General features: G+C 37.2%; 1 protein-coding gene across 2 annotated transcripts in view; it reads right to left on the reverse strand.

Annotated features, from left to right (window-relative positions):
- The window catches only part of Alcam (activated leukocyte cell adhesion molecule), a 190548-nt gene extending 173663 nt beyond the window's left edge, over nucleotides 1-16885 (reverse strand). For both annotated transcript variants that reach the window (XM_076867381.2, XM_076867380.2), the window contains exon 1: nucleotides 16240-16885. In XM_076867381.2, coding sequence (XP_076723496.1) covers nucleotides 16240-16312 — 73 coding nt within the window. In that variant the 5' untranslated portion in view covers nucleotides 16313-16885. The remainder of the gene's footprint in view (nucleotides 1-16239) is intronic.
- Nucleotides 16886-17403: the final 518 nt, after the last annotated feature.

Consider the following 17403-nt stretch of genomic DNA (forward strand, 5'->3'; position numbering starts at 1 on the left):
TTCTAACACTGAAAAATAAGAATTTGCCAATATGTTTCAAAGACACATATTCCTGAAAGGTGAACAATGATTCAAATAACCCAAGCCTGGTGATTATCGGCTTGGGTTATTTGAATCTCTGTATTATTTTTAACAAATTGCAAATAATTCCATAATTATCTCAAAATATTTTTAAAATAAATAAATAAATTAGGAAATCTAATGTATAAGATAATGAAATTTTGTATGGAATTCAATAAAATCATTTCCAATTGAATTAAAAAATGAGGTTCATAATCCAAGGATTTTTTTCTTAACTAAATTTCATGTAAAATTATTATTTGTCCTTGATTCAAACCTATGTGACCATGTGTACAATATTCTTTCTCTAAGTTAAAGTTGAATTTTGAATCTTATTAGAGTTTTTGGCTGCAAAGAAATCATGTAGTACAATATTTCTATTACAACAGTAAATCTCATAAAGGATAAAGAAATTGTCAGTATCACACAGAGTGGATAAATAACTCGATAGCAGAGGCACATCTTAGGAGAGTTCATAAATTTGAAAGGATTTAAGTTTTTAAATCATTTTGGTGAATTTGTGACAAAAATTCCGTTTTTATGCATCTCTTCCATCACAACCAAATTAAAAGGTAAAATAATATTAGATAAGATTTATATACATAAATTTAGTGTGAAAATATATTTGGAGTTATCTAAATCAAGAGGCTATTTGGGAACATAAAACACAAAGGCAGTCTGTGATTATAGACTAGTTCCATGTAGAAATCTAAAACATACATTTAAAAATATAAACAATGAGCAAAATATCAGCTACTTTTTCTGCACTATTCAAATGTGTAGCAGTTTAATAGCTAACATAAAATTAATATAAAACATGCATTATTTTAACATTAGAAATAAACTGTCCTCTCCTGCAATGCCATGTCAAATTAAAGCATGCTTCTCAAATCTATGCCTACTTTAATTTTGTCTAGTGATTTATTATCCAAAAGGTACAAAGAACTAAGAACTGGGGTTTCAAAACATACATTAATATAGAAGCGGCTCTTTAATCCCTTGAATTAGAGGAGGATATTGTTGAATTTCTAAAACATTCTTAATATCAAAATTACAGGTTTTAATAATTTTCACTATTTAATTAGAGGTCGCTAGAAAATCAGAATAAATGAAAGCATCTTATGATGTTCACAAAAGGAAAGTAGTGGAGCTCCCTCTATTGAATTATGCTTGAGAAAATGTGACTTGTATTTAAGATTATCATTCTATCACCTAAATGCTTATATTGTAAAAACTGGAATATTTGTCTTTACAGGTCTAATATTTTCAAAATTACAGTAATATAGTCAATATCAATTTCTAAAAGTAATATGGCAAACGATATATTATCCTATAATTTTAGAGCATGTATTTTTTTTTAATTACTGGAGTTTTGTTTGTGAGAACTTACATTTTAAGGCTATAACTTTCAATATGTAATTTTTCTTTGGTTTTTCCAGAGTTATTAAAGCTGAAAATTCCCCTGGAAATCTTTGGAAGCAAAAAATCCTAATAAATATGTTTTTTTCCAATTTTAGTATAAAATTTATTCAAACAGATCTGAAATACATCTTCTTATCAGTAAAATAAAATATTTCATAAATTTTTCGGATGTGAATAAATGGATATTAATATAATTTTTACTGAAAATATAATTTATAATAATTATTATTGGTTGCAAGTCTAGCATGTATCAGGCACTGAGAAATGTAATATGTACAATTTACCTTCTTCAATATTCATATCAAATGAACCTGATGATTGTTATCCTTAATGTACAAATGAGAACAAACAGTAGAAAGTAAACTTATGCTATGTTCTATAGCTCAAGCTCTTGAGATCTTATGCAGTGTGCTCAGTTTTGTGCAGTGACAGTCTATAAAAATTAAAAGCAATGTATTCTTTTTAGTTATAGATGGATACAATCCCTTTATTTTATTTGTTTATTTTTATGTGGTGCTGAGTGAGTGTCTAACCCAGTGCCTCACATATGCTAAGCAAATGCTCTACTACTGAGCTATAATTCCAGCAATATATTTTTAAAATAAATAAATAATCCAATATTAAACCATACTATCTACAAAAAAAAAAAATCACTACTGAAACAACAGTTCAAATCCTTTTTAATCAAACATTTTGGTCAATTCTAGAGAATAATAACCTCCAAATCATACTTTGAATCTCTACTCTTTCTTTTAAACTTTCTAAAAGAAAGGAGACATTTTTTATCAACCAAAAAGGAAAACAACTGAAAATAGTGTTTGTTTTGGTAAACAGATACTTATTTTCTATCCCAGTATGATAAGAAAAATGATCTAATCTTGAACTAAGCAGACTTTTCTCTAAGAAACTCTATTTGAGAACTAGGTTAGTTTCCATATAGGTTGAGCAGAGTAGGAGATTTATCTAATAGGGTAAGTACAAATATATATTACATTTTACTCCTAGATATGGTATCAAAATTATTATTCATATTTAGAGTCATGCCTATTCAGCAAAAATATATAATTTACCTCTTATAACCACCATAAGCATCTTTTTTGAAAAATGTCATACCCATCACTAGGTGGAGAAAATGCTTGCAGAATAAAGGATGCTTGCCACAAATTTGAATATTTAAAACTAAATGACAGGACGAAACTGCTTATTCATGAATTTACAGTTTGTACATATTAATATCAATTGCATTTTGAATATTTGTTGTCTTGTTTAAAAAATATGTACCTTCAGTATATACCTGTTGAAACCTCTTCATATATATATTGCTATGATTTTTCTATATAAAAGCAACTATAAAAAACAGATTTTTGGTTGTGCTTTCCATAATAGGTCAAAAATTACAAAATAAAATGTATTTAATGGTACTGACTTTTAAAAATATTTGCAAAGGATGGTACTTTTCAGCTTGAAAAAAAATGATGAGGCTGTTAAAACAAATTTATTGGAAGAATTGTTCAAATTATGATTTATTTAACAATAACTGAAATTTTTTTGTCAAGATAAATTATACAGGATTTACAAAATGGCATTAGTAAGATCACCCATACAATGTACCTACAATGAGCTGACCCAAGTATTTGGAAACCACTCATATAATGAGAAACAGTATCAGATACTCTAAAAGGCTCACATGTGGTTGCCTCTTAATCCACTTCCATGTTAGCCAATTCAGTTTCAGAGTCTTTCTTACAAAATGGAAGAAAACATTGTTTACCATTACATAGTTTTATTTTAAAAATTAGCAGTTCTAAAATTTATTTATGTAAAGTTATGTGTAAGGAAAACTGATAAAAATCCATTCTAAACACATCCTCCCTCATTTTTGCCCCTATCTCATGCATAATGAAGGTAGGCACAAATAAAACTGTCATTTTTGCTTTATATGTGAATGTCTGTCATAATTTTAATTTTTCCATAAGCTTTAAATAAATAAGAACCAACTTATTATTCTGATTAAAAATATAGGTTAGTAATATGAGTTATGGAGGAGTATAAAGAAAGGGCATCTCCATGCATTTTTGTTGAGATTTAAAATCTTGTGTGCTCTTTGAAATGTCGATTTAGTATTTCTTTCTAAGTGAAAAATAGACATATTATTTGACTCAGCAATTTCACTTCCAAGATAACTTCCTTCCAACATAACTGTTCATTTGGACAATAACATCTATTAGGAATTCACTACTCTTATTGTTTGTAAAAACAAAAGATGGGAAACAATCTACACTTCCAAGCACTGGCAAAATGGTTAATTATGGTAGTATAATAACATCCAATGTACCATTTTGAAAAATAAGGTAGAGAATTATGGGCTGATAAGAAAATCTTTTAATCTCTATAATGTGTTAAGTGAAAAAAAGGAAAGTGCATTGTACACAGTATGTTCCCACTTCACTATTTTTCAAAGAGGAGAGGTGCATATGCAAATATTTGCTAGAATATGAGTATTTGAATAAGACAGAGATCTTCTGAACCCCACAATTGGTAAGTTAATTAGTAGGATTGCAGGAAGATATTTGAACAGCTTTAAGAATCCTTAGTTTCTACCTCAACCTTTAGAACTTCTTTAATCTCCCTAAAAATTGAAAGATGACATTTCACCTCCAGGAGTTAGAAGCTAAATTCCTTCCAACTTTAGGGTCTTCATTCAAGCTATTTATCACTCAGCAGATGCCTCAAGTATCACTTTCTGAAACTTTTCCAAGTCCCTACTAAAATCTGGGCCTGATTTGGCCACTATGATGAACAGTACTCTTTAGTTCTTCTTGTAGTACTTAGCCAAACTTGTAGAAAATAGCTATATAATTAGTTGATGCACATCTTCCTGGAAAGAACTTGATGTCTTTGAGTGATAGTTATTTGACTGTTGAGTAACTAGTTTATTTCCTTACCCCCAAGTACAGTGTTTTGCACATACTGAGAACTTGGTTAATATTTGTTGAAAGATATTATATATGTTGAATGGTCAATTCACATAAGTTTTAATTTTAGGTAATCAACAGTGTGACTGTAGGCAAGCAACTTAGTCATTTCAAGGTTCTTTATAGTTCCAAAGCCTTTACACAAGTGAAACTAAAATAATTGTTGGCTCTAAGAACGTGATAAATTGGCTATTGCATTTCAGGTAGTCTCTCTCTCTTTTTTTTTTTTTTAATAGCTTAAGTATTTTATTTGCAACTAAACTTGTTGACACTATATAATGAGAATGTACAAAGAATAATGTTGCAGTTTTTGGTTAGATTTAAGTCAGACATTCATTAATAAGGAATCTTCGAATGTGAATATTCCAGAAATTTCTCTAAGCCATCTGATAAGAACAACTGTCTCTGAATATTACCTTACTTTGGAAGGTATTGGCATACATTTGAATTAAACTCAAAAATTTTCAAAATAAGCCATAATTAAAAAAAAAACTATTCTATGTTCAAACTAAAACAATTTTAATAGAACTTTCCTTTCCAGAAACAATAAAGGAAACAAGGCATTTTGTAAAATGTGGTCCTGAACAAGTCACAGTAAAAAATAAATGTATACTTAACTCTACCTCCTCAAAACAGAGGCTATTTTCTGCTCTGCAGCCTTGGAAAAAAGGTGAAGAACAGCCTATAAGCAACTTCAGGTAGGGGGTTACCAAAACAAAGCTCAAGCAGTTGAACATGGACACCTCAGAAGAATTTGGGGGAACCTGACCAAAGAATCTGAATTGTATTTTTAATAACTAATACAAAGGTGAAGTGGTTCCTCCCAAGTAGCACTGCTGCTGGGGCCTGACCCAGTCCCTTGCTCACCTAAACTATGCTCCCGAGCAAACCCCAATGCTCCTGCTCCAGTAGAGACTGTTTCCCCTTAGAGGTTCAGTGTTCAGGGAGCTCTTTGTATGAATGAGGTGAGCGGTGACTCCACGGGGTATTTTAAGGCTTGGAGTCAAAGATTTTTTTTTTTTTTTTCTAACAGGATTAGGTAGAGTCCATGTGTCAATGGCCTGTCTCCAGTTTGTTCTATCTTCTTACCACACATTTGTAGATCTAGGACCACAGACCTTTGCTATATCATCATAATCACATCTAATGTCCATCTTAACTTATGATCCATATTCTGTGTCTGGAAACAGTCCCTGTATTTAACAATAATACCTACACATAAAACAATCCACTGTTAAAACTTATATGGTCACAAAACATTAATGCTCTTCTATAGACCAAGCAAATGTTTTGTCGTGCATCAAATTTACAGCCAGAATCCCCAAGATCAAAAAAAATTTTGCACAATACAAATAATAACTTAAAATATACATACACACACATACACACACTCTCACACACACTTCTTACAGAACTGTGCTTGGGGAAACTCCATTTATTGAGTGCCATTGAAGGCATATTTTGCTAAACTGCTGCTCCAGGTATTTTTGTTTGGAAAATCTATCACAGTAGGGCACAGCTGTTCATTGGATGAGCAGAAAAGAAAGATATGCTTGTGGCAACCAGAAAGTTTTAAGGTCTTTCAAGTTGTATAAAATGGACCTGCAGAAACGTTTAAGTGTTCTCAGGGTGCAAACTTTTGGAGCTGAAATGTTATATCAATCCAGTTGCAAAAAGTGTACAGCAGCCATCTCTTGTCTCTTAATCTGTGGCTTCCTTTATTTCACTACTTAAATAGGGGGCTAAACAATTTGAATATCTAAGGGACAGTCTTATTTTTCCAACAGCCTTCTACCACATTTGAGCTTGTGACCATAAATAAATGATATGTTTCTAAATCTTTTAAAATTGCTCTCTCTCCCCCACTGCCTCCCCTTCTCTCCCTCTCCCTCCCTTCCTCCTTTTCTCCCATACAGAAACACTGATCTTTCCATAATTTCATTTCATGGGAAGTTAAGATTTAACCCTAGAAAATTTTTTATTAGACACTGCTTGAGCCTCTTCAGCAAGTTATATGTTTTGCCCAATGATCTAGAAGAAGAGGGTTTAAATTTTTAACATGGGACAAGAATCTATAGTAAGGGTCTTAATTATTCTCACATTCAGTATTATTATTGTAAGTAGTAGACTGATTGCAAATATGATCCTCATTTTCCCTTCCTGGTCTATTATACACCCATTTTACAAAATTACCTTTTAGCTCCCTGCATTCAGTAAGTAGAAATGATTTCCCCCACAAGGCTAGGCTTGTGACTTGTCTTCACAACAGAACATGGCAGAAGATGGGTTGCCAGTTCTGAAGCTACTCTTAGGAGTACTAGCACACTCCTGCTTTCTCTTGCAATTTTGTTTCTATCAAGAGAACAAACCTAGGCACGAATTTTAGAGAATGAAAGGTGTAGAGGAGGAAAGTACATTTCTCCTGAACAGCAGCCAGCCTACTCCCAGAAGCAGAGCTGCCTAGGCTGATCCAAAACAGACTGCGGTGGAATGAAGCCATTGATGGAGCTAAAACCAGAAAAAGTACCTAACCAAGTCCAGATGAAAATGCCAACCTGAAGAACAATGAGTTAAATAAATAGCTGCTGTTTTTAGTCACTATATTTAGGAGTGCTTAATTATGCACCAATAGTTAACTGGCAACCTTTGGTTCAACAATTTAGGATCGGCAGCTAGACTCCTTATGTATGAGGCTGATGTGCAGCAAGGTGAATTCCATACCCGGAAACATCCTAACTATTCTGGAAATTCCTGGGTATATGCTAACAAGAGTTTTAGCCACAGAGGCCAATATGCTCTTTCTTCATTCTGTCCTGTGATTAAGAACAAAACTATAGCTTCCTTTACCATGTGTGCTTAGATAATGCTCTTTTAACTTTCATTAGCTACATCTATTTTGGGGTTTTCTGAATACTCAAAACACTAAACCTAATATTACACATGGATACCTAATATTACATGTGGACACCTAATTTGGTGGAAATCATAAATTTTAGTATCAACTGTTCTCACCATACTGTTTTCTGTCCCAAGTCATGTCACCATTTCTGACTGATACAACTGTCAGATAGTAGCTACTAATGGTTGCTTACATGTACAGAAAAACTGGGAGTTTCCCTCAACTTTAAAGACATCCATGATAATTTATTTTCCTTTTTAGATTCAGATTGATAGTGGTGTTACTGAGAAACCTTATAGAACAACACAATGGGATTTGCACAATTTGCTGTGAAAGGATTTTAGGCTCAGACTGAAATACGACTTCTACAAATAACTCCATAGCTATGTGTAGCTCCAAGGTGAATTTCACACACTTCTATTCCCTTGGCAACTCAGGCAAATTCAGTTTTCATGCCAGACTATGGGGCCTTTCTCTCCCTATCCCGACACATACACACATGCACACAAACACAGAGAACTTCCCAGAATTTCTTTCCATTGGAGATTGATTATTAATAGTAGGAATATAACCCACCAGAGAGACTCACATGGTTTCCTCTCTGGTAGGTCACAGATTTTGGTCAAGGATCTAGAAAATGAGGGAAAACCCACTAAAACATTCTGAGGCTCCATACTATAACCTTATCTCTCTTAGTCTTGATATGAAACAGGCACATGACACCTTAGTGACATTTCACTATAGCTGACATTTAAGTTTTAGAAAGTTAGAAATGCACACTTTGTCAGGATGAGGAATACATTTCTAGGGCTAAGTAATCCAAGACCAACATATAGTCAGTAAGTTACTAATAATTATGGTGTGTTATTCAGTTGACCACCACTATAATAAAACACATCAGGTAATTAATTTATAAAAATAAAAGTTTTATCTTGTCTCACAGTTTTGGAGGTTTCAGGCTCATTGGCTCATTTTCAGATTCATTGATGCCATTATTTGGGGCCTGTGATGAGGCAGCATATCATGGTGTGAGCACATGTGAGAAGGAGCAAAGAGCAAGCAGAAGGGGTTGGGGTGCCACAACCCTTTTGGGTTCTTACTTTCAACAACCTAAGGTCCTCTCAATAAGGTGCACCTCTTAAGCATTCCAGCAACTTCCAAAAGTGCCATCCTAAAAGCCAAATCTTAACACATAGCTCTCTGAGTATATTCAGCATCCAAACTATAACATATTGTTGCCATCTAATTTATCATCCAAAGTGAATTTTGAAGACCGAAAAGGGTGCTGTTAATAATTGTATCTGGATATCAAGCATATATTGGGACCATCTTTCCTGAGTATACCAGGATATGTGATCATCCTACTAATAATGTACTATTAATCCATATAGCACAAAAAGACAATGAATTAATAAAAATAAATGTCTACAACAGGTAACACAAAGGGTGATAACAGGTGATACAACATGTATTACTTGGGAAATGGCTAGCTGATTGCACCTCAAAAAGGTTCACCAGATGAATTTTCAATTGTTCAAAATGCAGACTTTAGTCCTAAAAGCTTAGAAACTTATTTTATATGCTTACTAAAACTTTTCCCATCTTTCAAGGATGAACTAACAAAATTCATAAACCAGCTTATTGGTTTACATTAGAGCAATTATTACCAAGGGAATACAATGCTCACAATTCTCCAGCTAGTGCATCTTCTCCTGTAAATTAGCTATATAAGAAGTCACATTATAATTAGAGGATTTCTTAGTGACCATGAAATAAACAACATGGGAAAATTCATTTTATTATTTGAATATTTAGAGCATTAAACCTTTATAATAGGTTCTATCTATCTCTATAAAAAAGCTGCACCTGCTAAGCTGCACTGGGAAAAGTTATGTTTTCTAGGTGGAGGGGCCATTTTCACCATAGAAGAAAATGGTTTGGATGCATAAATATCTCCAAAAACTACCTTTGGTCAATCACTCTTCCTGTTAGCTCTACTGATCAAAGCCTTTTCTATCATTGAACAAAAGTCCCTTGCTAATAGGCATGACTTCTTTTCTATTTTTTTTCAGTAATACACTATCAAAATGTCATCATGTCTTGATGGCTTATGAATCCTTCTTCCTACTCAGACAATTTTGCATATACGTATTCTTTTCATGATGGATTTATTTTCCAGTTTAATTCTCAGGAGGCAATATTAATATTCTTCATTCCCATGTTCTTCAGCAAAAAAAAAAAAAAAATGGTTAGCCCATGAATAGCAGGTGCTGCCATGTAAAAAAGCAAAGAAACACACATACACACACACACACACACACACACACACACACAGTGAAGCATCTTCTTGGTGTCCAGCCTTTTACCAGACTAAAGAATACACAGATGTAGATGATATTTGACATTGCAAGCTGAATACAGTAGCACACACCTGTAATCTCTTCTACTTGGGAGGTTGAGGCAGGAAGATCACAATTTTGAAGCCAGCCTAGGCAACTTATTAAGACCCTATCTCAAAATAAAAAATAAAATGGGCTGCATATACAACTCAGTGATAAGAGCAAGCATGAACCTTTGGGTTCAATCCCCACTACCCCTCCTACACAAAATAATATTGCAAAAGTTCATAGTCATCTGAGAAAGAAAGTAGCCAATAGCATACAATGTGGCAAAACCTACAGCAAAGACAAGTACAGGGGAAAGTCAGGACACACTTTAATCATTATCAAAATTACAATCCTGGTTTTACATTAAAGGTAGAAAGAATAAGAAAGTTATTTGTTTTCATTCACAGTTAAGATAAGACAACCTAGAATTTCTAAAACCATACACTATGGATAAAAAGGACAAAAATCTATTCACATCAGGCTGAGGTTGCAATTCAGTGGTAGAGTGCTTGTTGTATGGAAGGGGAAAAGAAACTGAACCTGAGGGAATGTTTGGGGGATTTATCCCATGAAAATGATGAATTGGAAAGCTGGTTAATAAATTAATCAACAAATTTAGTTAACTTCTCTGTTGACATCATCATGAGAAGACAATTAGAAAGGAAGTCCTTTGAATTCAATCTTTGATCTTCCTTGCCATTGATGGATTTGATGTTACTGTTTTCCACTGTTTACAATGACCTCATAAACCATGAAAAGTAGTAATTTTTTTTTCTAAAAGTAGGTATATCAATAGCCTCTGGAGAGTCAATCCACCTAGCTGCCAAGCCAACTCATATTAAGAAAGAAGAAAGAAGTATCACTTCCTTATCTATTAATTCATAGACACTCATATAAAGATATGACATAAATTTGTTTAAGAAAATGGTCAAAAAGTGAGGATAAATTTTTATTAAACATTGAAATTGTGACCTTACAAAGATAAACATTTAAATGATTCTTGATTTAAGTGGGATCAGACAAAGTCAAAACACTGTACCAATTGCCATGATTATAGGATGTTGTCCTTGTGAACATAGGAGTCCATGATATTTCTACCATTTTCAAAGATTGCAAAAACTTAATTTCATCTCATAGATACAGTTAGGGTTTTTTTGGCCAGGATTTTGCATCACTTCATACAGTGACATAGGAGAGAGCTGAGAGAATGAAAGAATGAATGAGAGAAACAGAAGCAAGTCAGAGAAGTTAGCTAATTTCTGATGCATGTGTTACCTCAAAGCTTAGTATCATACACTGAAATATTATGAATACTTAGTAGACCAAATACAGGCATGTTTTTTAAGTACTTCAACTCAAAGTCAAATTAGGTAATCCTTTGATTAGGAGTTGTTTTGGATTGTGCACAACTCTGATTTCTCCTTCAATGGAATGGGTAATTGAGAACTGACTAGATAAATAAGAGGAAGCATTAAAAGCTAATTTCATTCTTGGAACATACACTACAAAAATGGGCTATGATAATGGGTTACCATAAAACAATTTGAATACCACAGCACATTTGGAACTAGTCCTATCTGAAATCTATAAGACATTCCACTCAATAATAAAAGGGAAAAAATAATGTGAATTTTGTTATTTAAACAGAATTTAGCTGAACAAAAATATCCGTAGCTCCAAAAATATGATAATGGTTTGTATACTGTACACATAGCACAATAACTGTAGGATATGGCCTTATCAAATAGCAAGAAACATCATTGTCTTAAATATAAAATATATTTAAATTTTGACTTTATTCTTCACAGGAAGGAAAATTCTGCTCTATTACAAAAGTAATAAAAAGTACAAATGGATATTTTATGATCTTTTCCATTTATTATTGAAAATAAAAGGAGCTAATATTCTAAAGTAATAATTAAATAAATATTAGCATCCACTATTCCCAAGAAAACATTCTTTAATATTTCAGTAAGTAAATTCATTCTTTGTGTATAACATGCATTTGTGTGTCAGTGTTGAGATAGGTCTTTGTGAAAACAATGAAGAATCAAATTAACACTCTGAGAGGAACTGAGTTTAAGTTTCTATGTATACACAGAGGATCTTCTATTATAGCTGTACCTATGTGGCTCTACTGCATATTTGGGGTAAAATTGCATGTGTAGACTTGAGTTAACAGCTTCAGGGAGGTAGAACTCTTTGATAGAGTTTTATGCTTAATAAATGGCCAGAACAGAAAGAGGTGTGTCAGGGATATAAGACATGATAAACATAAAGCATTAAAAATACTATCTGAAAAAATGCTGTCATTATATACAAACTCATGCTGACACTCAGACAGTACCCAGTTTTATAAAGGCCAGAGTTACTGACATGGAAATTTTAGGGAGAAAAAAAAATAAATTAAAAAAAAGAAACATTTTTGCTTGCTTATAAAATGGTCAAAGTGATAATTAAGTGGAATAAATTAAAGGGTGTAATTCTATTAAAATATAATGAAAGAATATAGCATATTTTACTGCTAAAATTTTCAAAATGCCGATCGAGGGCATTACTAATCTTTCTAAAATCAGAACCATGCATTACACAGACAGAAAATTTTATAGATGATAAATTTAAAAAGCAGCAGAAAAATAACTCTCCCAAGATTTCAACAGTCTTATATGGAAAAGCTAAAAACTGAATACTTGCATCCCAACTCCAATACAAAGAGTATTCTAATAATATTTAAGACTTCTAAAGTGGGCTTTTATTGATTTTGTACTTCTTAGTAAATTACCAGTAGGCATTCATTCTCATCTGAAGTTCTATTACCAGGATAAGGTAGCTTGAATTTTCTAAAAAGTTAGAAAAAGTTTGAAATCTAGTAATGCAAATATTTTGAATTTCTATAGGTTTTAGAACAACAAAAAAGATTTTTATTTTCTTCTATATTATGGAAGCAACATCAGGGTGTTCATAGGAAGCTTTGTCACATGAACATTTTGCCATCAATCATTCTTTATATCTGATTTCAGGATTTATATGTGCAACTGTAACATAGGTAGGCTTGCAGAAGAAATAGGTCACAGGGAAGGCTCACAGGGTTTTCTGACACCTAAAAGCAATTCCTACTTTTGAATCTCTTTTCCCAAAAGATTGGAGTACTAGTTCCTTTTCATCACTTTATTTTATTTTATTTTTTAAATAGCCCTATTAAGTTCTGGGAGAGGAAGCACAAAACACAATAATTTTAAAAAGTAGAAAAACAGAAATAAAATTAGCAGTTGGGGTGCACTGACACTTTTTTAATTAATACAATTTATATAAATTTTGTCTAGAATGAGATAAACAGAAAAACACTATTGGAAAAATGACTCTGCATGCCCAAATAGGTTTGGTTTTGTTGTTATTGTTTTAATCTTATGACATTAGAAACAAAGTGTGTTTGAGCTGGAAGAAATCTCAGTGTGTATATTCTTTTTTTATTATTATTGGTTGTTCAAAACAATATTCTTAAATCCACCCTTTTATTTTACACATGAGAAAGTTGAAGCCCAAAATGGTTAAATGACTTGCTCAAGTGCCTGAAGGAAGATGGTCCTGAGCCAAGCCTCAAAAAGCAATTTATTGCAAATAGTACTTCATTAAATTTTAAATTGCTAGTGGATTAAATAAATCAGGAGAAAACAGCATATATATTGGCTAGTAGTTTGTAGTTTTAAAATTAATAAATTTTAATAGTCCCACATTAGTAGTCTGAAAAGACATTATCTGAGTTGATGCTTTTTCCAAGGCCTGTTGAGATAAACTGATATGTTCCAAACATAATATTCTACTGAAAACAGCGATGTCTTGAAATGAACCTATATCAGTGAATACTCATGAAAAATCCCAAAGATGGGTGTACACAGTTGACCCAAGTAAAGAAACAGTTAACTGGAAAACCCCACCTCTTTGTAAATAATCAAGGAAAGCCTTTCTCTTTCTCTCTCTCTCTCTCTCTCTCTCTCTCTCTCTCTCCCTCCCTCTCCCTCTTTCTCCCTCTCTCTCTCTAAGCAATACAAAATGTCACCACAGGCTGACGCTCTTTTACAAGAATAATGAGATTTTTGCTACCTCTGATGCTGGGTACACACCATTTCATTGCCTTCGTCTTTAATTCAGTTTGGGTGGCTTGATACATATCTTCCCCTGTCCTTAAAAACAAGTGACATGGAATGCCTAAAATACATTGACGACTACTATACCAAGTACAGGCCAAAAGACCTTACAAGAGCAGTTTCATAAACTCGAGTTTGTCCTCCAATGCTGGACACACATTATTAATACTGTTCCGGAAATGAAGGGAGACAGCCAGGGAAGTCAGTCAGGTGAATGAAGGCAGCCATGGGCACTGCACCCCCAACTGGCTCTGTTATGCAGAGCTCTGAAGGAGGCGCGCTTGACGTCCAGAACCTGAGTGCAGACACAGCGCCTTAGTGTCACAATCCTTCCATTTAAAACACACTGACACTGCACCGAGAAGTTCGCCAATGCCAGCCAGGTTATTCGTGAAAGCCGAGAATCTGAGGGTCTGTGCCATCCCAAGCCCACATCCGCAGCGGTTGGCAGCGCTGAGAGAGCGCTCCCTCCTCGCGCAAAGCGCGCAGCTCTGTGCCCACTGGACAGGAGAGCCTGCGGCGCGGAAAGAAGCGCTACGAAAAAGGTCTGAAAGAGGAACCTCTCCCCCATTTGGCAGCTAAGTGGTGAGGAAAAACCTGTCCTTTGACTCGGCCAACTGAAATAAATTCCAGCGCGACCGCACGAGAAAGGAAAGTGGGCGTGTGCGTGTGGTCCGGGGTGGGGAAGTAGATGATCTGCACTCTCAAAGTCGGGAGAGGGTTAAAATGAGCACCAACTATGGGCGTGTGGATCTTTACATTTTACAAGCTACATCACTCTTGTACTCCTTTCTTGAATCTCCTCCCCTTGGCTCCAGAGTGTCTTTCCTTCCCCCCATCTGACACTGGGTTCAGGAAAAAGTGAAATCCACACCGTGTCAGACCCTAGAGGGTCTCCCCTTCCCGTCTCCCCGATGTTTTCGCCTGCCCCACCTGCTTTAGAACGGTTTAACTCTGCTTTCACAGTCCCCGCCCCAGAGCCTGAGATTTGTCACAGACGCCTTTCTCAGCCTCAGAAACAGCAGGTGAGATCATTACCTCACCTAGGAATGTAACTTTAATAAAGAAAGCTGGAGAGGGCACCCTCCCCAACCACCAACACACACAGCAGTAGCACCTCTCAAACACTTGTGATCTTTCCCTCTAGCTGTAGTCCCCAACCCTACTCTTCTCTCTTTCCTCCGGGGGAGAGTCAGAGGCTTCGAAAGCTCCCTACGGTCTAAGCTTGCCAACAACTGAAAGGATGTGCAGCAATAAAGGAAGCTAGAGTTTTTTTCTTTGCCAAAAACTAAAGAAAAGAGAAAGAACAAACAAGTCAAAAGCAGGACGTGGTTTAACTGGCAACTGTCTGCGAAGGGATGTAAATCAAAACTTCAAAGGTTAAAATCCTCAAGTCCAGTGAGGAAATGAACCTGATGCTCTGTCAAGTGACTGTGAGCGCTCAGAATGCCGGGTTGGGACTAACACATGTCACTCGGCCGGTGGGCCTCAGGACGCCAGGGCTAGGGGACGCTCCGAGAGTGAGGAAAGGGATTCCCCAAGAGATATTTTAGTTAATGAGAATTTTGCAACCCAACCCCCCCCCCCCCCCCCCCCGCAATCGCCGCTTTCCTTTAAGGTTCCCTGTAGAACTGAGAACTGTCACAGAATCTGTCACAGGTCCGGAAAATCAACGAGCCTTAGATCTCCCCAGTCTGGCTGTTAATTCCAGCTCACCCAGTGTTATTTGCCTGCCATCACCCCTACACCCACCACCCACCAAGACAATGGAACTACGATTTAAGGGTTAGGTTTTTCGTGTGTGTGTGTTTGTGTATTTTTAAGGGGATGATTAAAGTCCTTCCTTTCTCCTCTACCACCCCCCTTATCCCTTCTTCACTTCATAACAAGGGGAAGTTCTAGGGGATTTATCACGAACAAGTGCTAACAGTTATTTTAGTCCAAAGCTAAGCGAAAGAAAAACTGCCCCAGGCGCAGTGACGTGGACTTTGATACCCAAAGACTGGGATTGTCAGAGGGCAAGAGCCTGCCTCTTAGCCAGGAACCGCCGGAACCAGGCGAGAGAGTCTAAAAATCTTGACCATGGGTTTCTGCAGCTCCAACCCCGGCCTCACCCAAAGTTCCTGGAGCTTCACCCAGCTCTCTGCCCAAACTTGAGCCAATCAGTCAAGCCCAGAAGAGCGACACAGGTGACTGAGCCCAGGGCCAGGTCTGTGCCTAGACGGCCTTCCCTGATCTCCCCCCACCACTCGCCCGCGCGCACAGCCACAGGACGCGAAGCCAGGGCCAGAAAACTAGAAAACTGCCCCTGGCCCAGGTCAGTCCGTGGCCTCTCGGAGGCCCTTACTCACCTGGCCTGAGGATCGCAGCGGAGATCAAGAGGCAGAAAACCAGACGGCTGGAAGGGGACGCCTTGGATGCCATATTCCTCCTCCTTCTCGAGAGCCACTGACAGAGTCCACGCCGCAGGAGGTGGCGACGTCCCGGGCCCCACGGTGCCTGCACGCTCGTGGGTCCCGACGCAGAGGGCAGCGGCTTTTCCCAAACACACTGTCCCCTGGGCTGTGGTGGCGTTGCACCTTCAGGTCTCTGCCACTCGCAACTTTCCACCACGCAATACCCGCAACTCCTCCGCCCTCCCCCTCAGCACCCGCCCACGGTCCCTTCGGCTACTCCTCCCAGGACCGGCGACCTGGCTTTCCCGGAGACACTTGAGTGACACGGAAAGGTGTACGTGGTTCTTTTAGGCTGGTATCTTCGGTTAGTTTTCTTCTCTTGAAATAATAATGTTGATAGTTGTAGTGGGCATAAAAAGCTCGGTGCTATGAAGGAATCGCCCGGGGCGGCGACGGGGGCGGGAGGGGGGGGCGGCGGGTCTCCTCAGGTGGCAGCAGTGGCAGCAGCGAAAGCAGCGGCACCAGTAGCAGCGGCGGTGGCAGCGGTCTCTGGGCTGCTCTGAGTGGAGAGACTGGAAGGCGAGTGTAACTGCCTCTCTCCTCCTCCCTCCCGCCTCTTCTCTCTCTCCTCTCCCCTCCCCGCTCCCCTAGACGCAGAGCCTAGCAGGTGGTTGGAGCGCCTAGCTGCAGCCTAGAGGCGCTGCAGGACCGAGTGGGAGACTGAGCTTAGCGCTGGGACTCTGGCGGAGGGAATATCGCGGGCTTCAGACCGGGCTCCCGGATGGGCGGGGCTTCATCAGGACTCCACCCCCCAAGGGCATGCCCGCCAATGAGGAGCAGATTCGGTTGCTGCGCGCCGCCGGGTGGGTCTACCCGACTGACACTTCCCGAGCGTTACCAGCACCCGGGTGAAATGGCCTCTCGCTCTCTACGGTCCACCAGCCTCCCCCCCCAGTTCAAAAAACTAGATTGCTCTCTTCTTGCCCACAGACGCCCGTCTCACTGGCTCATTCCTCTGGGATTTTTCTCCGCTGAAGTGTAGCCGCCTCCCAGTTCTATAAAATAGGACGGGCAGTGGGGGGTGGGGAGAGCACCTGGGGTCTAAGGGCGGGAACCAAG

The sequence above is a fragment of the Callospermophilus lateralis genome, chromosome 10 (genome assembly GCF_048772815.1).
Source record: "Callospermophilus lateralis isolate mCalLat2 chromosome 10, mCalLat2.hap1, whole genome shotgun sequence".
Lineage (NCBI taxonomy): Eukaryota > Metazoa > Chordata > Mammalia > Rodentia > Sciuridae > Callospermophilus > Callospermophilus lateralis.